Source organism: Cynocephalus volans, chromosome X, assembly GCF_027409185.1.
Source record: "Cynocephalus volans isolate mCynVol1 chromosome X, mCynVol1.pri, whole genome shotgun sequence".
Taxonomy (NCBI): Eukaryota; Metazoa; Chordata; class Mammalia; order Dermoptera; family Cynocephalidae; genus Cynocephalus; species Cynocephalus volans.
In genome coordinates this window covers 155,344-181,792 of record NC_084478.1, presented here as the reverse complement: position 1 = coordinate 181,792, position 26,449 = coordinate 155,344, and the positions used below count along the sequence as shown (strand labels likewise).

General features: G+C 48.4%; 1 protein-coding gene across 3 annotated transcripts in view; it reads left to right on the top strand.

Moving 5' to 3' along the window:
- Window positions 1–26,449, top strand: part of PPP2R3B (protein phosphatase 2 regulatory subunit B''beta) — a 61,583-nt gene that overhangs the window by 23,718 nt on the left and 11,416 nt on the right. For all 3 annotated transcript variants that reach the window (XM_063083130.1, XM_063083131.1, XM_063083132.1), the window contains exons 2-5: window positions 7,322–7,507; window positions 23,324–23,427; window positions 23,687–23,789; window positions 24,470–24,544. In XM_063083130.1, the coding sequence (XP_062939200.1) occupies window positions 7,322–7,507; window positions 23,324–23,427; window positions 23,687–23,789; window positions 24,470–24,544 (468 nt within the window). The remainder of the gene's footprint in view (window positions 1–7,321; window positions 7,508–23,323; window positions 23,428–23,686; window positions 23,790–24,469; window positions 24,545–26,449) is intronic.

The window sequence follows — 26,449 nt, the reverse complement described above, 5'->3', positions numbered from 1 at the left end:
GGTGAGAGAATAAAGGTGACTACTAAAAACTCCTACATGTTAACAGACATCCTAAACCAAAGACAGATAGTGACTGGAGACAAAGGACTAAACTCTCGACATCTAAAATGTAAAGTATATGGTCCCTGGAAATTGGTAAGATGATGACCAAAGATAATGGGCAAAGCATTTGTCAAATAATTCACAGGAAAGGAAGTATTCTTGTCTTTTAAACATCTGAGGAGATGCTCAACCTCAGTCATAGTAAGATAGGTGTAAATTAAAATTGCCAGTAGATGTCAGTGTCCCCATCAGACTGACAAATCCCAGAGTTTGCACATGTGCTCTGTTGACGGAGGTGGTGGAGGAAAAGGTGCTCTTACTAATAGTGGGGAAAGTGAGTGGTGACCCTTTGGCAATGTCAGAAAAATTGCAGATGGGTGCGTCATTTGATCCTGCTGTCCCACTGTGGGACTGTGTGCAGGACAAGAAATGTGGAAGGGTCTTTATGGCTGCACTGTCTGTAGGAGCAAACGCACCACCCTTCTGCAGAGGACTGGCTGTATCAGCTGTGGCCCTTCACACGGTTGTCTCCTGTGAAGACAGAAAACAAGGAGGAGGGCCTCTGTATGGAAGTGGGAAGGCCTCAGGGATATGTGCTTGAGAGAGAAAAGCAGAGCCACGTTCATGGCTGCCTCCCCTGTGTTTCACACGGGGTGTAGAACATGCTCGCTTATGCAGAAGGAACTCACGTTACCGTGGGTGGGTGTGGGACCTGCGGAGATGAGGGACAGGGTGAGCTGGAGATTTTTTCTTTATCCCCTGTGTGTGTGAATGTTTGAATGAATTACTGTTTAGAAATCAAAGTTAAAAAATAAAGGGGAAGGACATTGAAAAGCAGTGAGGGGCTGCTCAGTCACCAAATGGATGATCATGTGAGTTTCCTGGGGCTGCTGTGATGAAGGGCCATAGACAGGGGTACTCAGAACCACAGGAATTTACCCTCTCCCAGTTCTGAAGACCAGAGTTTAAGATCCAGGTGTGTCAGGGCCATGCTCCCTCCAGAAGCTCCAGGGGAGGATCCTTCCTGCCTCTTCCAGCCCCTGGAGGCTCCAGGAATGAATCCTTGGATTCAGTGGCTGCATCACTGCAGTCGTGTGGCTGTTTTCTCCTCTATCTTCACAGCCTCTTCCCTCTGTGTTCGTGTCTGTCAGTGTCCACATTCCCCCTTTTTAGGAGGACACCAGTGATATAGGATCATGACCTCAGTAAAGGCCCAAATAATATCCCCTTCACAGGTACAGGGATGAGGACTTCCACATCTCTTTGGGGGGACACACTTCAACTTGTACCAGTAAAGCTGAGAGCACTGTCGTCACATAATTGGGACAGTCATGAAGGGAACCGAGCAGAGGGGATTAAGGACAAGGTCCCTGAACTTTCTGAGCATGCTTAGTCTTGTCATTTGTTCACACTGCTTGCTGGCTGCAGGAAAATACCCACCTTTCCATTGATTAAGTAGTCAGGGCCAAACAGCTTACCAGCCTGTGAAAGAAATTAACACACGTATATTGAAAGAAAAAATCGTACTTCTGATTCTTAAGTACCTGTGATTTCTTGTTAATGGGACGTGTGCACCTTGGGCCTTGCACAGCTGCCCAGACCTTGGAGTCAGGTGGGACCTACACCCCCATTTCCTGTTCCCTGCTGTTCTTTGTGGCACTATGCTGTGCACCACGGCAGCACTGATGACCCTGCTTTGCAGAGAATAAGAAACTGAACTGCCTTGAGCTGGGAGCTCCCGTGAGCTGCCTTGGTGGGTGACAGTTGTCACTTCTGTGTTTCCCTTGAAAGTTAAACCCCTGGCACCCTGTGAGTTTGCTTCAAAGCCCAGGCTGCCTCAGCGCACAGTCCACTAGCTGGGGGCTCAGGAAGTACAGTATCTGGGACTTGAGAAAATGTGGTGAGACCATGGGCTTGTTCCCGATACTGGCAGTTTGTGTCTTCTCTCTTTGTTTCCTGATCAGCCTGGCTAGAGGCTTATCAGTTCTATGGATCTCCTCAAACAGCACATGTGGATGTGACTGAGCATGTTCCATAAAAAAGCTGCAAGGGAAGCTCAGCTGTTTCTCTTTGTCTCCTCTGATCTTGGGTCCCTCGTTTCTCTCTCTTGCCTGATTGCACTGGCTAGAGCCTCCTGCACAGTGATGAGTAGAGGTGGCACGGCACACGTCCTGTTGGTCCCTCTTAGGGAGGACTTCATGGCTGCCACTCTGAGTATCCATGTTTTGCAGATGCCCTTATCCCATCTGTTCATAGTTCGCTGAGTTTTTAAGAAGAGTGGGTGTGGATTTTATCAAATGCTTTTTCTTCATCTATTGACATAAGTGTATATATATTTTTAAAGGTTGTTACATGTGGATCACAGTTTTGTTTTTTTCCAGATGTTAAACCAAGTCTGGATACGCCCCACTTGGTCATGATGTACTTACATTGTTGGAGTCAATTGCTAAAATTTGTTTAAAATTTTTTCATTTGTATTCACGAGGGATGTGTTTTGGAAAAGTCTGGCAGGACTGTGCGGGGGTGGGGGGGGGGATTGCGGTGCCCCTTTGGCTTGAGGGTTGAACAGCCGGGAGGATCCTATGATCGTGAGTTAGGGGAATGACCTGCTTGTGACATGTGGCTGCATTGTGCATGTGGGGTTCAGGGTGAGGACTTGTACATCCTGGGAAGTGGGAAGCAGGCAGTTGGATATTGTATGGAACTCACAGGGGAGGTCCGGCCTGCAGGATAAACTTGGGATAGCATGTGAATGTGCTTAGAGCTGAGAGTTGGGTTTGGGCCCACCGTCCCACCACTCAGAGGTTGGGCCCTGGAGGAGAGAAGGGGGAGGGGGAGGAAGGGAAGGGAATGAGGGCTGAGGAGGTGGGGGGAGGAGGGGGTGGGGTCTGAGAAGGAGGGGGAGGGGAGGAGGGCCTGAGCAGAGTAAGAGGGCTGGGTAAATGGGGCAGTGCAGGGAGGTGCTTCCCACAGGCCCGGTCAGCCAGGAGTGCTTTGGGGAGCTGGGCCTGGGAGGGATGGGGTGCCGCTGGGCTTGGGAAAAGCTCCTGTGGCTTTGGCTGTGGTGGAGGTTTGGGAGGGGGCTGAGCGTGGCGCCAGCAGAAGGGGCTGGAAGGGCTGGCCATGGGCTGCAGCTGCCCTTCTCATCTGGTTCTGCTCCAGGCGTGAGGGGCCTCCTCTGGGTGTCTTCGGGGCCCTGCTAGCTCTCCCTCTCTGATGGCTGAGGGGCCTTAAACAGGGTGGAGTTTTATGATGGCAGGGACGGGACCCTCCCCACACCGGCTTGCACCCAGTGGCGGCTCCCCCGCTGGCCCCAGCCCTCGGCCTGCCATGTGCGGCCGCAGGACACAAGGCCAGGTTAACTCAGGGTCTGGGCCTCTGTGCCCCCAGCTTCATCTCAATAGCTGGAGAATTGCCAGCCCAGCTAGGGTCCAGCTGTAGACCCCAGCCCAGCCTGGTTCTGATGTGGTGGCGTCAGTGACAATCCACTGACCCTCAGCCTCTTCCCATCCCACCTCCTGGGTGTCTCTAACCTCCCCACCTCTCTCCAGTGCCTCTTGGACACTGTAGTAGCTGCTCACCCAGCTCAGAATTCCCTCCCTGTCCTCCTCCCTGGAGCACCACGTTCTACCTGCACCCCTGTGTCCATACCCCAGCACCCCTCATCCCCTTCCTCCTCCCTCGTTTCCCCTGTCTCCCCCCATGCCCTTTTCCTCATGACACATGAGCCCTGCGCTGTGCGGGCAACATGCTGTCCAGTCACCCTCTTCTCCTTCAGGGTCTATTGGCCGTGCAGGGCATCTGCAGGCCCCCACTGCCTAACCCTCATCCACGCTCCCCTCACCTGGGCAGGGCAGCAACATGCAGCCTGGGCTCCCTCAGCTGTGGGCTTCTGTCTCCCTGCCTGCCCTGGTTGGCTCCTTGAGGGTGGAGGCCCCTTTGTATCCCTGCCCCTCACATAGGCGGGAGAGGTGTGCATGAGGGCTGTGGATAGCCTCCAGATGCATGAGGATGGGGCCTGTACCCCAAGCCTCTGTTGCAGATCGGGGCAGCTGTAGGGCTTCTCACCCTTTGTCTTAGTCTGTGTTTGGGTTGCTAGGAAACAGTACCTGAGCAAGACTGGAACAGAGGCTTCTTTGGCTCAGGATTCTGCAACAGCTGCATCTAGCACGGGCCTCAGGCTGCTTCCATTTGTGGCAGAAAGTGATAGAGCAGCTGGAGTCAGCTTCACTATGAGCTTTGAGGGGAAAAACACATCTAAACTGTCACCCTTCCTGCATATTTAAATAATGCACAGCAGGAGCCAGCCTGTGGCAGTGACAGCTCACTTTAGGACTCTCGGTCAGTCGGGGCAGTTGCCAGCATGAGCACCAGGGACACCAGGCCATGTGTCCCCCTCTTTGGAGGTCCTCTTGCACATGGTCATGGTGCGACTGTACAGGAGCCATGGGCATTTGTTCACACAGGTGTCCACAGACAGCGCTTTGAGGGATGTGCTGGGGCCAGTTCTCACTCAGTCACCAGGACAAAGACACTTGTTCCTTCCCCAGGCAGAGCCAGGTATCACAGTCTTTTGTCCTGTGCAGGCGTGTTGGTGCTCTTGCAGGAGGAGGTGGGGCTTGCTAGCTGGCTGTCAGTGTAGACTCTCATTTGCAAGTGCAGAGTTGAGTTCCTAGAGCTGTCACTTGCAGCTGCAGAGCAGGATGTGTTCGTAGGTCTCTGCAGAGGGGGGAGAGGGACACAGTGGCAGGCATGAGCCACTTGGGGCAAAGCCCCTGACATGATGTCCAGGGTGGCCCGGGAGAGGCCGGTACCCCCAGTGGCAATTGGGTTTGGCACGGTGGAATTATCATCTCTGCTTGTGCCATATGGTCACCAGTGTGCGTGTGTGTGTGTGTGTGTGTGTGTGTGTGTGTGTGGCCATCAAGGCAGGGGAGGGACCCTACCATGTCCCGAGGGCAGCTCTGGCATCAGGAGGCCAGGGTAAGCTTTGTGAGGTCCTTAGCACCCATCGGCCAAATGGGAAAATTTGCTCTGGCAAAGGAGCTTTTGTTTGTTTTATATTCTTCGTGACAATATGTCCATTTTGTAAAGTCTGAGGCTCCCGAGGCTGGGCCTCAGTATTGACCCTGAAATGTGTAGGTATAACCCAGGGGTGAGCATGATCATCGTCATGAGGAACCGAAAGTCTTTGCAAAGAGGAGGTGGCAGTAACGTCATCCCTGTGCGCTGCATTTGTCTCACTTTGCCAGGTATGACTGATGCTGATGGTTTCTCCGTTCTGGCTGCAGAGGACAAAGTTGATTTTGCTGAGCACTGTTTGTGTGTCTGTCCAGCCATGAGCTGAGGGGAGAGGCCGTGCTGGGTAAGAAGTGCCTCAGGACAAGGCCAGGCCCAAGCTGCCACCCGCCTCACTGTGGGCCAGACTCCCCAGTGCCTCAATTTCTCCACTGTGAATATGGGGCAGCAGTGGTGCCTTTGCCACACAGCTGTTCTGAGCATTAATGTTGAGTGACGTCGTGTGTGGGAAGATGTTGTGGGTGCTCAGTAAACACCAGCATCGTCTTCACACAAAGGCAAAACAGTCGGTGCTGCAACGGACAGATCAAGGTAGTTAGCACCATTTTCTTTCAGCCTCTCCAAAAAAGGACTCGGAAAATTGAATAGGCTCCACAGAGGAATTTGAAATGGGCTCTCGGCATCATTGCAGAAATTAGGAAGTTGTTTTCCTCACAGCAAACCCTGGGCATCCACACATTGGTCTTGGTTGAAGAATGACCTTGCAGAGGGATTGGCTGGTGGTGTCTGGGTTCTGCTCGATGCTGTCTATTGTCACTTGGGTTCTACTCTGCAGTGCTGGCACGTCACAGCTTAGGAATTCTGACCACGAAATCTAATCCCCGTGGAACAGGACCTCCTAGGGCATGGAGGGTGATCAAACTGTGTCCTTGGGCAACGACAGGCTGAAATATTGGCCCATGGTCATCGGACAGTCCTCTCCTGTGGTCTGGGGCTACGGCCCACAACGGAGCTCCTCCCGCTTCCCAGTGTCCACTCCCAAGTCCACCTCGCTGACTGCAGCCTGTCCAAGGGCGTGTCCCAGGGCCCCAGGGGCCAGCTCTGTTAGCAACCCTGTCCATTCACCTGGCCCTTGAGGGCACCTGGCCTTGCATCTGTCACAACAACGGTAACCCTGTGTTCAGTGCCTGACAGATCCCATTTTGCCTGAGTGATCACCCAGCTCTTGCCAGCATCTCCAGGGTCTTCCCATTATTCACCAAGTACAGCCAACCCATGTTTGCACACATGACCTCTGATATGGAGCCACCGTCTGAGTCCCCTCCACTGATACCAGGTCCCTGAGCCTTTACCACCTGCCTACCATGTCATTGTGTTGCAGCAGCACAGCTGAAGAGGATGTGGTACCTCGTCCCAGGCTGTGGGCTGAGGAGGACGTGTGCCATGTGACAGGGTGTGGACTGAGGAGGATGTGGTACCTCGTCCCAGGCTGTGGACTGAGGAGGACGTGTGCCGTGTCACAGGGTGTGGACTGAGGAGGACGTGGCGCCGTGTCCCAGGCTGTGACCTGAGGAGGATGTGGCGCCGTGTCCCAGGCTGTGGGCTGAGGAGGACACGGCGTTGTGTCCTAGGCTGTGGGCTGAGGAGGACGTGGTGACGTGTCCCAGGCTGTGGGCTGAGGAGGACGCGGTGCCGTGTCCCAGGCTGTAGGCTGAGGAGGACACACCCCATGTCTAGGTGTGGACTGGGTCAGGACATAGTCCTCATTGCAGGATGAGAAGTAATTACAGGAGCAGACTCCAAGCGGGCATGGGGGCCCTCCCTTTCCCTGTGCTGCGAGGGATCTGCCATGGCAGCCCCGGGACTTGCCCCAACCTCCCAGCAGGGTCACGGGTGGACTCTCCAGAGGCCGCGAGAGGGGTTCTGTCTGGCCTTGGCATGCTAGGCACTCAGCTGTCCCTGTCTGAAGGATGACACCTACAGCAGTGTGGGGGGAAGCTCTGTGGTACAGGTCAGCGATGTCATGTAGGAATCACTCGGGGGACAGAGTGACCTGCTGTGTGTAGGGAGACACCATTGCAGTCACACATGTCCCATCTGCCTATGGGCATCGTCTAGGGTTCCTTGTCCAAGTTCGGATTACCTGGGCTCTGCACATTCAGTCTCAGACAGCTTCCCTTTCCGTTCATAATGAGGCAGCGTGAAGAAGGTGTTTGATGGTCCGAGTTCTAGCTGAGGCCTTGCCTGTTTCCTTTCTCAGGTTCAGACAAAGAAGGAAGAGCCTCTGCCCCCAGCCACCAGCCAAAGCATTCCAACCTTCTACTTCCCCAGAGGACGCCCAAAGGAGACGGTGAACGTGGATGCTGTCATCGCCAAGATCGAGCGGACTTTCGCCCAGTTCCCACACGAGAGAGCCACAATGGAGGACATGGGCAGAGTGGCCAAGGTGGGTGTCACAGGTGTATGAGCATGACACGGGTCACCGGTCTACATAGGAGGGCGTGGACAGAGTGGCTGAGGTGCGTGTCACAGGAGAATGAGCATGACACAGTCGCCCCCTCAGCTCCACATGGGAGGACGTGGGCAGAGTGGCCAAGGTGTATGTCACAGGTGTATTAGTTTGTTTCTGTTGTTTATAACAAGATACTTGGAACTGGGTACTTTGTAAGAAAATGAAACTTACTGCTTACAGTTTCTGAGGCTGGAAAGTCCACAGTCCGGGGAACACTTAATGGTGAGGGTCTTCTTTGGTTGTGGCTTTACAGCAACGCAGGAGTCTCACATGGCAGAAAATGGTGGAGCAAAGAGAGAAATATCTTCTCATGCAGTGTGCTTCTAAAGACCTCAGAACCACACCCCTGACCACCATTATTAATCCCTTCACTACTGCATGGTCCTACAATCCAATGACCTCTTCAAGGCCCCACCTTTCAATTACCGTAATAGGATTTCCCACCCTCAATAGTTATAGAGGGGATTAAGTTTCCAATGTATGGACTTTGGGGGACACAATTCAGTCAATCCATAGCAACAGGCATGTGAAATGACACAGCTCACCCCGCAGCTCCACACAGGAGGACATGGGCAGAGTGACTGAGGTTGGTGTCTCAGGCTTGTGAGCACGGCACAGGTTTACATCTGTGGTTATAATGATGTTTAGAGGGTTTGTAATTTGGTTCCTAAATCTTGAAAATCTGGAGCACTGGATAGATATTGCATTAGTGTCATCCTGATATACTGAAGAGCACAGACCCTGTGTGTCGCCCTCCCAGAGGGAGCATTAATGCTGTGGTCTTTTGGAGGGAATGCGAGTGGCGGGGCCTCTGTGCACCGGGCCATGGCCTTCTCAGCTGGATCTACGTGTCCATGTGTAGTGATACATGGGTGGTTTTTTAAATTTAGCCTGAAGCCCCTCGAGCTGTGTACATGGTTCACAATTTGGTTTCCTTCGGTGGTGGGTGTTCAAGCTTGCCCCTGCGGCATGGGTGGCTTCAGCATATTTATTCTCATTTCTGTGTGCTGTCCTCTTGTGGGAATGCCCATGACCTGCAATGTCCACCCTTGCTGGTGGTGTGCGTGTTGCGAGGACGTGTCCCCTGCGTCCTCTGCCAGTTCTCCAGCACCTGACCCTGGGGTGGGATTGCTGGGGCAGAGGACATCCTCCCCTCAGTTAGATGGTGCCCACGGCATCAGCCAGCATGTCAGCCTGCGTTGAGCAAGGCTCTGCTCCCTGCCTTCCCATCTCTGCTGGTGTGCTGCGCTCATCACAGGGGCTGAGCACAGGCAGACCTTGGGGTAGGAGTTTGCATGTCGTGATGGCCCACAAGGCTGAGCCACTTTAGAATGTGCTTCTGGAGTCGGTTTTCAGGTTTCTTCTGCAAATTGTTTGTTCCTGTCTTTCGCCTGTTTTGCTACAGGGGTGACTCCCCCATACCCTCCCCTCCCATGTAGAGCATATTTTTATGTCCTGGATGCTAACTTCATGTACGAGGGCACTTTGAAAACTTTGTGGAAAAATAGAATTGAAAGAATGCAAATCTTTCCATGAGCTTTTTGAAGACCCCTCGTATTTCCTTTTGCTTTTGAATTTTAGGGGTTGCCTTTTTTTCCTTTTTGTAGCAGCTCTATTGGGATATAATTCACAAGCCATACAATTCTCCGTTCAAAGTGTACAGTTCGGTGGCTTTTAGTGTATTCAGAGTTGTGCAGCCATTACCCCAGAAAGAAACTGTATAGCCTTTAGCTATTACCTCCCAATACCCTCATCTCCCATCTCTAGGAAACTGCTCATCTGCTTTCTGTCTCTGTGGATTTGCCTGTTCTGGCATTTCACGTAGATGGAATCCTACACTGTGTGGTCTTTTGTGTCTGGCGTCTTTCACTGAACACAATGTGTTCGAGGTTCATCCATGTTGTAGCTCGTGTCAGTGCCTCGTGCCTGTGCCTCGTGCCTTTTCATGGCTGAGTGATATTCCATTGTATTATCCATTCATCTGTTGATGGACATTTGAGTTGTTTGCACTTTTTGGCTGTTGTGAGTAGTGCCGATGTGAATATTTGTGTACAAGTCTTGTGTAAACAGACATTACGTTTCTCTTGAATATAGACACCTAGGAGTGGAATTGCTGGATCTAATGGTATCTGTGTTTAGCTTTGTGAGGAACCACAAGACTGCTTCCCAAAGCAGCTGCCCTGTTTCACATTCCCACCAGCAGGGTGTGAGGGCTCCATTTCCTCACCTCCTCTCCAGCACCTGCCTTACGTCTTTTTGATTGCAGACCTCCTATCCCAGTAGGTGTGAAGTGGGATCTCAGTGATTTGCATTTCCCTGAGGACTAATAACATTGAGCATCATTCTGTGAGCATACCGGCTATCTGTATGTTGTCTTTGGAGAAATGTCTGTTCCAGTCCTTAGCCTATTTTTACATTGAGTTGTCATTTTGTTGTTGAGCCCTAAGAGTTCTTTTTTTTTTTTTTTTTTTTTTTTTTTTGTCGTTTTTTCGTGACCGGCACTCAGCCAGTGAGTGCACCGGTCAGTCCTATATAGGATCCGAACCCGCGGCGGGAGCGTCGCCGCGCTGCCAGCGCAGCACTCTACCAAGTGCGCCACGGGCTCGGCCCGAGCCCTAAGAGTTCTTTATGTATTCTAGATTCAAGTCCCTCGTCAGATACATGATGTGCAAACATTTTCTCCCATTCTCTGGGTTGTCTTTTCACTTTTTTGGTAGTGTCCTTTGATACACAAAAGATTTTAAGTTTGTTGAGGTTCATTTGATCTAATTTTTTCTTTTGTTGCCTGTGCTTTTGGTATCATATCTAAGAAGTGATTGTCAAATCCAAAGATCATGAAGATTTATCCATTTTTCCTAAGAGTTTTATAGTTTTAGCTGTTACATTTAGGTCTTTGATCCATTTTGGGTTAGTTTTTGTGTACAGTGACATAGGGGTCCAATTTCATTTTTTTGCATGTGGAAATCCAGTTGTCCCAGTGCTGTTTGTTGAATAGACTATTCTTTCTCCATTGAGTGGTCTTGGGCCCTTGTCAAAAATCAGTTGACCTTAAATGTGAGGGTTTGTTATTGGGATCTGATTCCATTCCGTTGATCTATATTTCTACCTTCATGCCAGTACCACACTGTCTTGATCACTATTGCTTTGTAGTAAGTTTTGAAATAGAGAAGAAGTCCTCCAATTGCCTTCTTTTTCAAGATTGTTTTCACTCTTTCAGATCCCGTGCAATTCCATATGAATTTTAGAATCAGCTTGTCAATTTCTACGAGGAAATCAGCTGGTATTCTGATGGGGATTGCATTGAATCTGTAGACCAATTTGAAGAGTACTGCCACTTAACAACATGACGTCTTTGTCATGAGAGCCCCCAGCTAATTTGAAGTTCCAGCAAAGACCGGCTGGCATCCCTGCCCTAACAAGAGATGGACGGGAGCTGGGCCTGGGAGTGTACATGTGCCTTTCAGGGGATACTTCTTGTACCTGGATGATGGCCTCATGCCTAGCTATGTGAGCTGTGATAGGGTGCCCTCAAACAAGGAAACTTGTTTATGCTGGCAAATGCCCTGTGGCTCTTGGCTGACCTGTGTCCAGTGCCCACTGCCCTGGTGCTGGGAGCCCACCCTTGTCTTCTTTCTGGTCCTGGGGAAAACCAGCCTGTGGTTTCCCTGATTCTTCAGGTGGAAGGCACGAATTCAGTACACCACCAACGATAGGAAACAAGTTCAAAGAGTCATCACTCATATATCCTGGGCAGGGAGGGCGCCAGGAGTCGGGAGGGCCGTCCTCTGTCCCAGGGTCATGGGCGCGGGAAGAATCAGGCAGAGAGACACAGTGTGTGGCAACCACCAGTGTACATGAGGGAACAGGATGTGGGTCCCTTCGAGTTCACAGGCAAATGGATGAACAGCCCGTGTAAAGCAAGTGGCAGGAAGGCAGGTAGCCCCTTCTGCCAGGCAGGCACTGCACCTCTGGGTTCTTGTCTGTGGCCTCCAGCTTGGACCATTTGGATGTGAGTTCTTCATCCAATCCCCAGGCAGCACCTGTGCTGCATGGTTCCCATCACAGGCAGATGGCGATGGACCATGTTGAGGAACTGGCCAAAGTGTAGCACTGGAAAAAGAAACTGTCGAGGGTAGCTGAACCCTACTACAGTATGAAAAAGTTAGACTGATATCCTTTCTAAATGGATGCCAAGGCCACACAGAATTGTGAGACTTCACTCCTGTCTCTGATCCATGCACACGGGCTGTCTTTCCGTTTATTTAGATCTTCAATTTCTTTGAAACATGTCTTTTATTTTTTAAAGTATGTGTTTTACACTTTCATTAAATTTATTCCACAGTATTTTTTTCTGTTTGATGCTATTGTGAATGGAATTATTTTCTGAATTTTATCTTTGGTTGTCATCACAAGTATATTTATTATATGATTGATGTATTGATCTTGTATCCTGTGATCTTTCTGAGTTCATTTATTAGTTCTTATAGTTTTAAGTGGATACAAAACTATATCACCTGCAAATGGCAATAGTTTTATCTCCTTTCCACTGTTTACGTCTTTCATTTCTTTTTCTTGCCTGGTTGCTCTGGCTGGAACCTCCAGTGTACTGTTGAGTAGAGGTGCAGGAGTGGATGTGCTTGTCTGCTGCCCAGCTCGGGAAGAGTGTCCGCTCTTTCACACTGAGAGTGATGTCAGCCGCAGGGTTGTCACAGAATCCTTTATCAGGTTGTGGACAATTCTTTCTATTTGTAGTTAAAGTGTATGTATTGAGAATGGATACTGGATTTTGTCAAATGCTTTTTCTGCATCTATTGAGATGATTTTTTTTTTAATCTCTTGATATGGTGTATTACATGAGTTGGTTTTTGGATGTTACACCAACTTTGCATTCCTGGGATAAATTTCACTTGGCCATTATGTAAAATTCTTTTTATATGTTGCTGATTTCAGTGATTTTTGCATCTGTATTTATAAGAGATGCTGGTTGGTCATTTCCTTGTATTCCTTTGTCTGATTTTGGTATTGGGGTAATACTGGACTCAGAATGTGTTGAAAGGTTAGAACCTTCTCTTCTATCAGGAGTTACCTTTTTAAAGTATTTTCTTAATTTTGTTTTTTAGGTATGTAAAACATACATGGTTCCAAGAAGAAAACTAAAAAAACACTTTCAGATAAGTCCAGATTCTATCCCTGTCTGTGCTCTTCTAACCACCTATAAGTAATGGTTTTTATAGCTTTGGTTTACCCTCTTATTATTTTATTTTTTAATATGAGCAAATACATACAAATACATGTATGCGTATGTGCACACATTTTTAACTTCTTCCCTTTCTTAGATAAAAGTAGCATACTTTTCTACACTGCGGGGTATTTTTTCACTAAAGATTGTATCTTAGAGATACTCCAGTAGAGGTGGTCCTTGCTTTGCACAACCCTCCTTTCACCACATCGTTCACGTCTGTGAGACCCCAGCCCCATGCCCAGCCCCAGCATGCCTGCCTCAGCTGCTTCTCTGCAGCCCGTTCACGTTCCTCTCAGATCCTGCGAAAGCATCGTGCATGTGGTGTGGCGTGTTCCTTGCTGCCGCTTCCCGCCATGAAGCCTGTTCTCTCCGCATGCTTTGTTGTGTTCTTCCAGAACACAGCTGGCAACATCACCTGCCTCCAGTGACATGTCCCCAGCTGTCTGGAGGTCCCTCTGCAAGAGCAGGCTGCAAGAGTTGGAAGAACTCTTTGGTCCACCGGCTGGATGGAGAAGTTGCATTTGGTGATAAAAAGCAAATTTTCACGTTTTCATTGAGACTCCCACAGAAGCAGGGTGACCTGGAGCAATATCCAATGGGGAATGCTTTGAGAATTAAGTGATTTGCCTGCGGCATCTTTGCACCTCTGGAAGACAAGCACAGACCACACACTTCATGTCTGAGCATGACCCGAATAGCATGTGTAGACACAGTCCCAGCAGGCTGTGACAGTGTGTCGAGCTTGGTCCCTGCTGTGGATCAAGTGTGCCCCCACAGTTCATGTACTGGAAACGTGACCCCCGACTGTAACAACATGAAGAGGGTGGGAAATCCAGTTACGGTGATTGAAAAGAGGGGCCTTTGAGAGGTGATTGGATTGTGAGGACCATGTTCCTGTGACTGGACTGATCCATGCATGGAGTCATGGGCATGGTTCTGATGGATTTATAAGGAGAGCAGTGAGCGGGTCGGCTCTCCTGCTCAGCCCATTCTCTCATCGTGTGACACCCTGGTTGCTGTTGAGTCACCACCAAGAACAAGGCCCTCACCAGATGTGTTTCCTGGACCTTGGACTTCCCAGCCTCCAAAGTATAAGAAATAAATTTTATTTCTTTATAAATTATCCAGTTTCCATATTCTGTTATAAACAGCAGAAATGGAGTAAGACAATCCAGTCACAGCCAGTCCTGAGGTGGACTGAGGAGCTGGCAGGGGTGTGGCTACTTCATGCCGTCATTCACACTTAATGTGATGACACGGTGGAAATGTGAACCTGTTAGTGAACTTCTTTTATTTAACTAAGCCATGGTACCTGAACACTTTGGCTGTAGACAGAATGTTTCCAGTTCCTTTTCACAACTGCATAGAACTCCACAGTGTGGATGGCCCATGGTCTACACGGAGCTCTCGCCCACTGAAGGGCTTTGGCTTGTTGCAGTGGTGCTGGGGTAGACAGCTTGTTGTGTGCATTTCATGCGTGTCTGTGTATCTCTGGGGAGCTTTCTGTGAGCAGGTTACCAGATCACAGAGTGAATGCACAGGTGGTTTTGCCAGGTATATCAGATTCCCACCACAAGGACTGCTATTTTGGATTGTCACTGACAGCATGTGAAAGAGGTGGTGAGGGGCCTGTGGTCCCTTCCCGCAGGTGTGTCATCGAGAAGTCGTGTCTTGGGCACGGTCAGTTCACACCTCTCTTACGAGTGAGGCCACTGCTCTGTAAGGTTGTATCTCTGGAGTTTTAACCACGGCTGTTCAGCAAGGTCCATACACTCCCAACTTACCTAGTTGTTATTGTCCAGTTTGTGAGTCGAGGCTAATGAAATAGGTTGTTTTATTTCCTTCACCGTTTTTATTCCTCAGTGTTCTGTCTGAAACTGTTTGAGAAGGAAGATTTTCTGCTCCATAACCTCCACCAGAATTCCACCCTCACTGGGCTGTTGCCTATCACAGGAAAACACACTTTTCTCTTTGACTGCTCGTTCCTTTAAATATTGGTGGCTATCAGAATTTTAATTTCTGGGTCTGGATTGCAATCATTTTTTTGGTAAATTGTTTTATGATTTTTTTGCGTGACTTATAAATTTATTACCCTAAAGCTTTTCCTTGTTTTCTTGTAAAATTTTGAAACCTTTATCGTATCTACATCTATGACTCTTTCTCTTGACAGGATTATTTCTGCTTCCTTTCCTGATTGGTCATGCTAGAGTTTAATTTATGTTACCTTTTTTTCAGATAAGCATCTGTCAGCTTTATGGATTATTCTTTAATTCTTTGTCTCTCTCATGAACTTCTGCTGTCTTTGTCACTTTCTTCTACTTCTGTTTGGCCATGTGTTTCTATCTTCTTGGATTCAGTGCTTTTGTCAGGTTCATTAGGATATAATTTACATACACTAAGACTCACCAGTTTCAAGAATGTGGCTCGCACCTCTGTCCACTGCCACAGTCGGGACAGGCAGTGCTTCGTCACCCCCAGACACCCTGCCCCTCCTTGGTCAGTCTCCCCCACAACCTTTACTCCCAGCCAAGCTCTGCCACAGACCTGCTCTCCCTTGTGTGGTTTTGCCTCTTCGAGAATTTCACCTGAATGGAACCATTCAGTATGGTGTCTTTGGTTTTTGACTTCTTTCACGTAGTATATATTTTTTTAATTTCTAATTTTGTTTTTAATTGACAAGTAATAATTGCACGTATGGGGTACAGTGTGACATTTTGACTGTGTGCACTGTGGAATGATGAAGTCACATGGCGTGGTCATTGTGAGATGCCTCAGTGTCACTGTGTTGATCACTGGCTGGTTCCTTTGTAGTGCTGAGAAGTGTTGTTCCATCATGTGCCTGTAGCATAGCTCGTCTACTGACTGGTTGAAAATCATCTGGTGGTTTGCAGTTTCTGTCTCTCATCAGTAAAGCTGCCGTATGTGTTTCATCGCTAGGTTTGTGTGCACACTTGCATTTCTCTGAGGAGATAAATCCCTCAGTCGAGCTGCTGGCTCCTCTGGTGGCCAGGTGTTTAATTTGATGAGAAACTGTGAGAGTGTTTTGCAGAGTGGTGTGCACTGTGCATGTCCAGCCTAGGGGACGACCACACCAGTGGCTCTGTGACCTCACCAGCACTTGCTGCTGATGCTTCAGTTTTAGCCTTTGACCACGGGCGTAGAGGCGTTTTTCACTTCCCTAATGTATATATGATTATTTTTCATTAGCGTATAGTTTGTTTTTTTTGGCAACTTTCTTGAGGAATACTTGATATGGGATTAATGCCTCATGTTTAAAGCGTGCAATTTAATGAGCTTTGATGTGCACGTACACCCATGACGCATCGACACCATCAAGACACTAAACACCTCCAGCCTCCCTGAGCCTCACAGGCTATTCCTAATGCACCCCCACACCCAGGGTGCCACTGCTCCGCTGTCACTTACAGATTGCTTGAATTTTCTAGAATTTTACAAGTATATAAACCGAGTCATACAGCAGGCACTTTTTTATTGTGGAATTCATATAACAGATTTCACCCTTTTAACCATTTGTAAATATATAATTCAGAGGCATTTATTATTTGTACAGTGTTGCATGACCACCACCTCTGTCTACTTCGGGAACACAATCATCACCTCCTCATTAAGTAGTCCCTTCCCGTTTTCCCTCCCCAGGCCCTGACAATTACTAGTCCACTTTCTGTCTCTATGTATCTGCCTCTTCTGGATTTTGTATGTAAATGTAATCATACAACAAATGACCTTTTATGTTTGTTTTCTTTCATTTAGCATAATGTTTTCAAGGTTCATCCAAGTTGTAACACGTATCAGGGCTTTATTCCTTTTTCTGGCTGAGTGGGAATCGTTTGCATGCGTAGATCACGTTGTGCTTATCTCTTCGTCCACTCATGGATGCTCAGTTTCCACCTCTCGGCCATTGTGTATAGTGCTGCTGTGAACGTCAGTGTACAAGAATTTGTTTGAGTTCCTGTTTTCAGTTATTTTGAGGGCATGTACGTAGGTACACACACACCTAGGAGTGGAACTGCTGCGTCATATGGTAATTGCGTGTTTAACTTACTGAGGAGCCTGCAGACTCTTTTCCGCAGTGGCTGCTCCATCTCACATTCCTGCTAGCAATATGTGGCTTCCACTTTTGCTGCACGTCCTCACCAGCACTTGCTATGATCAATCTTTGATTTCAGCCATCCTAACGGGTATGTGTCTTGTTGTTTTAATTTGCATTTTTCTGATGACTAACAATATTGAGCATCTTTTCATGTGCTCATTGGCCACCGTGAATCTTCTTCAGTGACACAGCTATTCGAATCATTTGCCATTTTAAAAGTTGGGTTGTTTTCTTATTACTCAGTTATGCATGCTTTTTACACAGTCTAGATACAAGTCCTTGTCAGACGTATACATTGCGGATGTTTTCCCCCAGTCTGTGGCTTGTTTCTTCCTTCTCTCAAGAGTGTATTTGGAATTGCAGGAGTTTTTAATTTTGACAAAGTCAAGTTTTCACATTTTTTTCTCATATTTTATGCATTTGTATCCCATGTTAGTTAGAAATATCAGCAAACCCAAGGCTACTGAGACTTTTCTCTTGTATTTTCTTCTAGAAGGCTTATAAGTTACCTGAGTTAGATCTGTGCTCCCTTCTGAGTAAATTTTTTGCATGTGGTGTGACATAAGACCCATGGTACATTTTTTGCATGTGGCCACTCGGTGGTTCCAGAACCACTTTTTGAGAAGTTTATCCTTCTCCCATCAACTTGCTTCGGCACCATCTTCAAACATGTATTTACTGTAGGTGTGTTAGTCAATTTCTGGGCCCTCTGTTGTGTTCTCTGCTGTGTATGTCTGTCTGCCACACCAGCACGACACCGTCTGGATCACAGTAGCTTCTTAACAAGTGTTGATTTCAGATAGTGTCAGTCTCCCTTCTTTCTTCAAAAGTGGTATGGCTTTTGTAGTTTTTTGCCATTTCTATGTGAATATTATTTTTACTTTTTACAGCTTTTTTGAGGTATGATTGATATACAAATACCTGCACATATTTAATGTGTACAGTTTGATGAGTTTGGACATACACATAAACTCGTCCGTGACACCAATCACCACAGTCAAGGTGATAAACATCCATCACCTCCACAAGCTTCCTCATGTCCCTCTGCTTGTGCACGTGTGCATGTGTGTAAGAACATTTACTTCATGTCTACTCTATAAACAAATTCTAAGTGCACGGTGCAGCACTGTTAACTGTACGCACTGTGTTGTACAGCAGATCTCTAGAACTTTTCATCAGGCACAGCAGAAACTTCTTACCCATTGAACAACCACCCCCATTTCTTTCACCTGCCAGCTCCTGGCACCCACCACTCTGTTTCTGCTTCTGTGAGTTTGACAATTTTAGATTCGTTGTGTAGGTGGAATCATGCCATGTTTGTCTGTCTGTGCTTATTTCCCTCGGCAGAATGTCCTACACGCTCATCTGTGTCATTGCATGTGGCAGGATTTCCTTTTTTTTTTTTTCTAAGACTGAATAATCCATTGTGTGGCACGCCGCACTTTCCTTATCCACCTGTCTGTTGATGGACATTTGGGCTGATCCCATGTCATGGCTGTTGTGAATAGTGCTGCAGTGAACATGGGAGTGCAGATGTCTCTTCCAGCCCCCAAAGATCTTAGTTCCTCGGGGATTTGCACCCAGCAGTGGGATTGCTGGATCATACAGTCATTCTATTTTTTTCTGTTCTGGGAACCCTCAGATTGTTTTCCACAGTGGTTGCCCCATTTTACATCCTCACCATATGAGTTTTAGAATCGTTTTCTCCGTTTCTACAAAAACTGTCTTCTGGGGTTTGGGCTGGGACTGTGTTGACTTGATAGATCAACTTGGGAAGAACTGACATCTTCACCATGTTGCGTCTTCTGACTTACGAGCATGGTGTGTCTCCCTTTGTTCAAATCATTTTTAAGTTTTCTCACTACTATTTTGTAGTTTTTCTATATGTAGGTCTTGTTCATCTTTTATCAAATTTATACCCAAATATTTCATATTTTCAATGATATTGTAAATGGAATTTTTATTTCAATTTATGATTATTTTTGTGAGTATTGGAAATACTGTTGATTTTTATATACTGACTTTGTATCTTGTAACCTAACTAAACTCCCTTATTTCTTCTGCTAGTTCTTTTTAGATTCTATAAGAGTTTCTAAGACATAGTCATGTCATCTTCTAATAAAAACAATTTGACAAGTGGAGGACTTTCCCTTCTGTTCCTAGTTTGTTGAGAGTCTTTTTTATCTTTTCTGTATCATGAATGCTTGTTGAAATTTGTCCAGTGCTTTTTTCATGTATGGAGATGAAGATTTATTCTGCTTCTGAATGTCACTTTGCCCAAGTAGTTTGAGCACAGTTTCAAATCTTTACTTTCCTGCAGATTTTCTACTTGCTCTAGCAGTTAAGACAGAGCTGCTGAACTCACCACCTGTAACTGTGGGTTTTCCTCTCTCCCCTCCTGGAGCTGTAGTTTGGCATCCTGTGCCTTGTGCCTCTGTTAGTGAGTGAGTGCACGTTTAGGACCTTTGTGTCCTCTTCGTGAATCGACCCCTTTATCATCACGACAGGGTCCTTTGTGTCCCTGGTAATATTTCTTGCTCAGAAAGCTACTTTGCCTGAGATCAACAGATCCATCATGGAATACAGCCCAGCAATAAAAAGAAAGACTGTCGATACACAGCACAGCACAGATGAGTAAAAGAAGCCGCACCTAAAAGCTGCAGGCCTGCGATTACGTTTATGTGACATTCCACAAAAGGCAAAACCAGAGGGACGCCGAGGAGGACATCGGGGCAGGGGAGGGGTTGGCCACAAAGGGGCCTCCGAGGGTGTTGCTGGGGTGACGGTGTTCCCTGTCCTGTGTAGGCAGCACACAACTCTGCCTTTGTCTGGCTTTGCAGAGTGACTCTTACCGTATGTAAATGATAAAAGGCTGTAAAAGTTAGAATCTTTTTATGACAATTTTATAATATTTCTTAAAAACTATTTTTGTTTGTATCTTTTCCATTTTAGAGGTAAGCATCCCCATTCAGGGAATATTTTTAAAAAGTCATGAGAGGTGATTTACGTCAGAGGCACTTTTCTTAAACTCTGAATCTCTGCGGTGAAGGTTGTGATTAACCTGCCAGGTGGCCTATAGGATGGCATAGACTTGACCCTGAGCCTTGCCATTTTGTTCTCAGAACTCATTAACTGAGGCATCACTCCCGTGCAGTCAGGAGCACAGATACTTACAGATGAGGTGTGCACATCTCTGCTGAGGACACACACATGGAGTCCTGAATCTGCACCAGCCACAAGACAGGGCAGGGCCATCCCCCACATCTGAAGTCTGGCGAGTGTTCACACACACACACGTCACCAGCACCCAGCAAGGTACTCAGTGCTCTCGGTACCCCAGCTCCTTCCTTGCTCTCTCTCAAGCGACCCCCTCCAGGTAACCGCATCTGACTCCATCATGGGCCGCTCTTCCTGGATCCCCCCGTGGGCATCTTCCATATTAGTCTTCCCCAGCCCAGCATTGCCTCCTCAGATTCTACTGTGTGTCTGGAAGCTGTCTTCCCACCCCCCTTCCTCATGTACCCCTTTGTGGTCACCTACATCTCTTGGTCTGAATCTACCAGTTCATGTATCAGTCCTCTCTCTGCTCGTGGACACGTGGGTGTCTCCATCGTGGGGCTGTTGTGAGTAAAGCTACTGGAACATTCCCATCTGCACAGCTCTCCTGGGCATGAGCCTCTCCCTGTGGGTGTTTCCTGCAGGACAGCTCCCAGGCTGCAGGATCTATGCTGCTCAGCCACCTTTGTGGATCCTGCTGGCAGCTTTCCCAGGCAGCTGCACCGCTTCCAGCCCCACCAGCGGTGTGGGGACTTACAGTTGCCTGGCGTGCTTGCCTCCAGCTGGCATTTTGAGTCCTTTTAGTTTAGCTGATCATGTAGGTGTTCATGTTGACATCTCACCATGCCTGGTGTTTGTGCCATCCTTGTGCGTGATGCTGGCCCACCTCCGTGTGTGTCCTGGGGGTGTGGACACTGCTTTGCAGGGCCTGTTGGGTTCTGTGGCTCTGTTGTGGCATCTGCCTTTTTCTTACTGATTTGTTAGGAGTGCATTACAAGTGCTTTGTCAGAAATACGCATTGCAAATACTTTTTCCCAATCTAGGACTGGTCTTTCCCTCCTCCTAGTGATGTCCTTCAGTGAACTGAAGTTCTTAATGTAAAGTAGTCCAGCTTACCAGACTGTTCCTTTGGGGTTAATGGATTATGTGTTTTGTTTAAGAAATCTGCAATTTGGTCCCCCACTGCACAAATTCTTTTGCATTTTCCTTATAAGTTTTAAAATGAACTTGCCAATTTCTACCCAAAAAACCTCCAAAACAATAACAGTAAAACCTCTGCTGGATGTGGATTGGGATTGTGTTGAATCTGTAGATCATTTGGGGTGAATAACTGATGTTTTAACAAGGTGCAGTCCTCAGATCCAGGACTGAGGCGTGTTCCCACTCTCTGGGGTCGTCTTTACCTCTCCCAGCAATGTTTTGTAGTTTGCTTTGTAGAGATCTTGCATGTTTTAGTGAGATTTGTTTTTCAGTTCACTGGATAGATTCATTTTCCGAGTGTTGCCAGTGTATTGAAAATTTAATTGAGTTTTTGCTTATTTTCCTAAGATCCAGCCATGTTGCTAAAGTTATTTATTAATACTAGTGTTTGCACCTCGTATCATGTGCTTTGTGAATTATGACAGTCCTGCCTCTCCCTTTCCCATGTCTGGACCTTTCACTTCTTCCTCTGGCCTGCTGTGCTGGCTAGGCCCTCCAGCACAGTGCTGGGTCCTCCTCTTGTCCCCACACAGGGAGGACATGCTGATGTGTCACATTGTGTCTGACTGTCTGACGGTGTTTGTAGATACTCTGTATCTTAGTTTGTTCAGCTGCTATAAAAGAAAACCATAGACAGGGCGGCTTATAAACAACAGACATGTGTTTCTATCAGCTCTGGAGGTTGAAAGTCCAAAATCAAGGTGTGGCAGAGTCAGTGTCTGGTGAGGACCTGCTTCCTGGTTCATAGACGGCACCTTCTAGGTGTGTCCTCACATGGTGGAAGGGGTGAGGGAGCTCTCTGAGGTCTCTTTTATAAGGACACTAATCCCATTCATGAAGCTCCAACCTCATGACGTCATCACCTCCCAAAGGCCCCACCTCCTAACACCATCCCCTTGGGGGTAAGAATTTCAACGTAGGAATTTGGGGGGACACAAACATTCAGACCATCGTACCCTTTGTTAGAATAAAGGTGTTTCCTTTTTATTCCTGGTCTATTTATTATTATTATTATTTTGAATTCTTTAATATTGCTGACTTCAATTTGCTAATATGCATTTTGTGTAGGATTTTTTGCACCTGTGTTCATGAGAGGTAGTAGGCCTATAATTTCTCTTGTGTCCTTGACAGGTTTTGGTATTCAGGTTTTGCTGGTTTCATACCAAGAATTTGGAAATGTTTCTTATTTTTATTCTCTGGAAGGGTTTGTATATGACTGTTTCCTGAAATGTTTGGTAGAATTCACCAGTGAAGCCTTCTGGGTCTGGAGTTTTCTTGGTGGGAAAGTTTTTATTTTGGGATTTAATTTCTTGAAGAAATGTAGGACTGTTCAGATTTTCTATTCTCATGTAAGTTTTGGTTAGAAGGGTTAAGCAAGGAATTTGTCAGTTTCACCAGAGTTGTCCAATCTATTGGCATAGAGTTAAGCACGAATACCCACTGACTGTCTCTCCATTGTTTATGGGGTCTGTAGTGTCACCTGACATTGGTAATTTGTGGTTTTTTTCTTTTGTTCTTGAAGACTTTTGCTAAGTGTTAATTTTAAAAAATCTTTTCAAATCATTGAGGTTTGATTTTATTGATTTTCTGTTAAACGTTTATTTTTTCCCTTTCTTAACTGCCCTTCAAAGTTTCCTTCCTTCCTCTTTGAGATGGAGGCCCAGGTCACTGATCCTCAGCCTTCTTTCCATCATACATATTTAAAGCTGTAAATCTGCCGCTCTCATTGGCTTAGGTGCAAGCCACGGGTTTTGACGTGTGATGTTTTCAGTATCATTGCCTTCAAATCATTTCCTAAGTCACAGAGTCATTTATTCTTTCACTCGTGGGTTACTGGAACTTTGCTGCTTGATTCCCAGACTGAGGCTCTGCCAGTTACCGTCTTTTGTAGGTGCTGAATCCTGACTCTGGTCCCTGTGCACTCTGCTCCTGAGCCACCCGATCCTCAGCTGCTAAGCACACGCCCTGGGCCGTTGTGTTTCGTGGACACAGTGGCGCTTGCCTCCATGGTGCTGCGAGTTGAAGGTCGCAGTTTGTCTTTCTGCTGCAGCGATTCACTCTGTCCAAGCCCCCCATGTGGAGCGGGGGCAATGGAGTGTCTGGAACTCACTGACTGCTCTCTCTGCCCTCTTGCGCGCAGGCCTGCGGCTGTCCGCTCTACTGGAAGGGGCCACTCTTCTGCGGTGCTGGTGGGGAGCGCACAGGCTGTGTGTCCGTCCACAAGTTTGTCGCCATGTGGAGAAAGTAAGTCCAGGGCCTGGGCAGAGGGAGCGGGTGTTGGATGGTCAGGGGCATCCCCGGGTCCTTGTAGCCAGTGGCTGGGCCTGTCCTCCTGTGGCCGCATTGGCAAGGGAAGGACACTGACACTCCAGACGCGCGTCCCTGGCCTGGGCGTTCTGATGTGTTTGCTCATAGGCCTCTCTCTTGCTCATGCTTTGTCTTTCTGCCATGTGGACGCCCGTGTGTGTGAGGACAGTTCAAAAGTCCACTCGTGTCGTTCTAGAATCCTCCAGACCTGTCATGACGACGCTGCCAAGTTTGTCCACCTGCTCATGAATCCTGGCTGCAACTACCTGGTGCAGGAAGACTTTGTCCCCTTTTTACAGGTGAGTGCCTGTGTGCAACACACACTGGCTTGGAGTCCCTCGGGTGCTGCCTCCCACCAGCCTTACGCGCAGTCAGCGGCAACCTCGAGCGTGTGCTGACAGCAGGCACAGTAGCACTTGCAGCGTGCTCAACCTGCTGACCGTGCAGCCACCAAGTTGAGGGCCGTGCAGTCATTGGGCACATCATTCTCCACACAAAACAGGTGACAGCGTTGCAGAACACTGGTCTTCCAGACCCTATTCCAGTTCCTTTTAGAATAGTTCAGTGCATTACACTCCTGGTAAAGGTGGTTCAAAGGTGAACGTTACTAGCTGTTTTGGAAACGTCCTGAGTTATGTGAACTACCAGTGAGTGCACTTGAGTAGAAGCAATTCGCAGTATGTGCTGTCGTAGCTCTTTACTTCCGTCAGACGTCATGTTGGTCCTTGTGTTTTTAAACTTGACAAGATACTCTTCGTCTGGAAAGGTTATATATTGATACTCTGATTTAAACTGAAGCTTCCTGTGATTTTCCAGCGTGTAGGTGTCGTCGTGCTACTTCACGTACAGAACTGTGTGACTTTGAGTGTTTTGTGAACGTAGCTTCTCTCGCACAGCCCTTGAGGGCGGGTGGTCTCGCGTGTGCAGCTCCGGTGAGCTGCGCGTCCTCAGTGCTCGTGTCTTCTCCCTGTGGGTACAGGACGTGGTGAACACCCACCCAGGCCTGTCCTTCCTGAAGGAGGCGTCAGAGTTCCACTCCCGCTACATCACCACGGTGAGTCCCCTAAGCATGGACGGCCCTCCTGACGCCGACACCACAGGCATTCCCAAAAGGCTTTGTTTTTCTTTGCCTTCCTGGAGGCCCGGCTGTACTTGTAACGAAGATCCTTTCACAGACCCCGTTTTCCTCATCTGTAAAATAAGATATTAGCACTTTCTCTTTGTGCGGTTTACCTGAGCATTGAGAGGTGGACCTCTTTACCATGCACAGAGCGGGCAGCTCTACATACACGCTGGGGGTCACACTCCAGCAAGCGTCAGGACAGGTCAGGGCATGTTTAGAAGGTAAGCGGGTCGTCCTTCCTGAGCAGTAAGGGGTTCACTTTGGGATGTTCATGCTGAGATCTGTCAGTTTAAGAGAACGCATCTGCCCATTCCTTGGGCGAGTCTTCCCAGAGCCTCCGTGTGCAGACCACTGCCTGCCCTGGGGACACAGCTCCCTAGCAGGTGCAACATGTCGGGAGGTCGGCTGCTGTGCTGAACGACCCCAGAGAAACACCTCGGTGCTCTCTGGACAGTAGAGACACAGCTTAAGGCTCGGCTGAGTTAGCAGGCAGGCAGTGAGCGAGACGCTGAAACGCGTTGGCCCCATCAGTGAGGACCAGCCGTGAGCGTGTGCACGAGCCTCTGTCTGGTCCCCGGCGGCCCGGAGCTTCTCTGTGCGGGAAGGTTAATATCGCAGCAAAGGGCTGGAGGTCTCTTGGCCTCATCTGGCCTGGAGAACTTCTGTGGTGTTCAGGTGGTTTGCTCCTGGGGTTCACTGAGTCTGAGAATGAGAAGCGTCCATCTCCCGGTGACAGGCCTGTGCCCGGCTGCTGTGACACGGTGATGGCGGCTCTTACCTCTGACTGCTGGTGCTCCTGGGTAACCCAGCTCCAGCTCTAACCACAGGTCACATTCTGCTGTAGACACGTGAGAAAACGCAGAGAGTAAAACAAAACTTTTGTAACATCACCTCTGAGACTGGGCCGCCGCTGGCTTCGGAGTGTGCTGCTCACCGGGACCTTTCCCGCTCCCAGCTTCACTAGCACCGTTAAGAGTCACACACACCAGCAACGGCTGTGAGCACCATAACCGCTCCAGCATTTTCAGTATCACGTCTGCTACCTCCGAAAACCAAAACAACACAAAGGAAAAAACAAAACCTCGTGCGCTCCTTGGGCACAGGCCTGTTACAGTCACCTTCGGAGGGGCAGCAACATTCCTGCCATCCACGTGACATCACAGGGCTGCCCACAGGACAGACACATTGGTCTGGAGACAGCCCACTTGGGCACCCCATGGCATCCAGTCACAGAAGAGCAGCTTTAGAAAGAGAGTAGTTTGTCAGATGCCTTTGCACTGGCCTCGTTCATACCTTAACATCCTCCATGGCCAGGCGTCCTTCTGCCTCAAGCTCCTGAGGGCATGGGTAAAGACGGTGTCGACAGGTCACCGTAGGCTTTGCAGGGAGGGGATCTCAGGGACGTGGGTGCTGAGGGCACATCTGCCCTGTGGGGACGACTCTCATCGCTGTGGGAGGCAAAGGTGTGTCTGCCCTCTGGGGAGGACTCGGTAAGGTGGGGGAGGTACGTCTTGAGAAGACATGTGTCAGGACGTCCTGTGATGGGGACTGGTGAGGTGGTATGTGAGGATGAGGACGGGTTAGAGCATCATCATTGTGGGACCAGAGCTGAGCCAGGTCAGCAGCATCAGGCTGGCTGTGCAGGCAGGCGAGGTGCCCGGTGCTGCAGTCATGTTTACGCTTTTCTATGCACTGGTCAGTTGAGTGTTCCGGGCATTTCCAAGCAGGCTGTCAGTGACGTTCCACTCTCACGTGCACTCCCAGCCTCTCTGGAGTTCCTGTCTGGGGCACTCACCCATGTGCAGTCAGTGCGTGGCTTGGGCATGTCCTACCTTG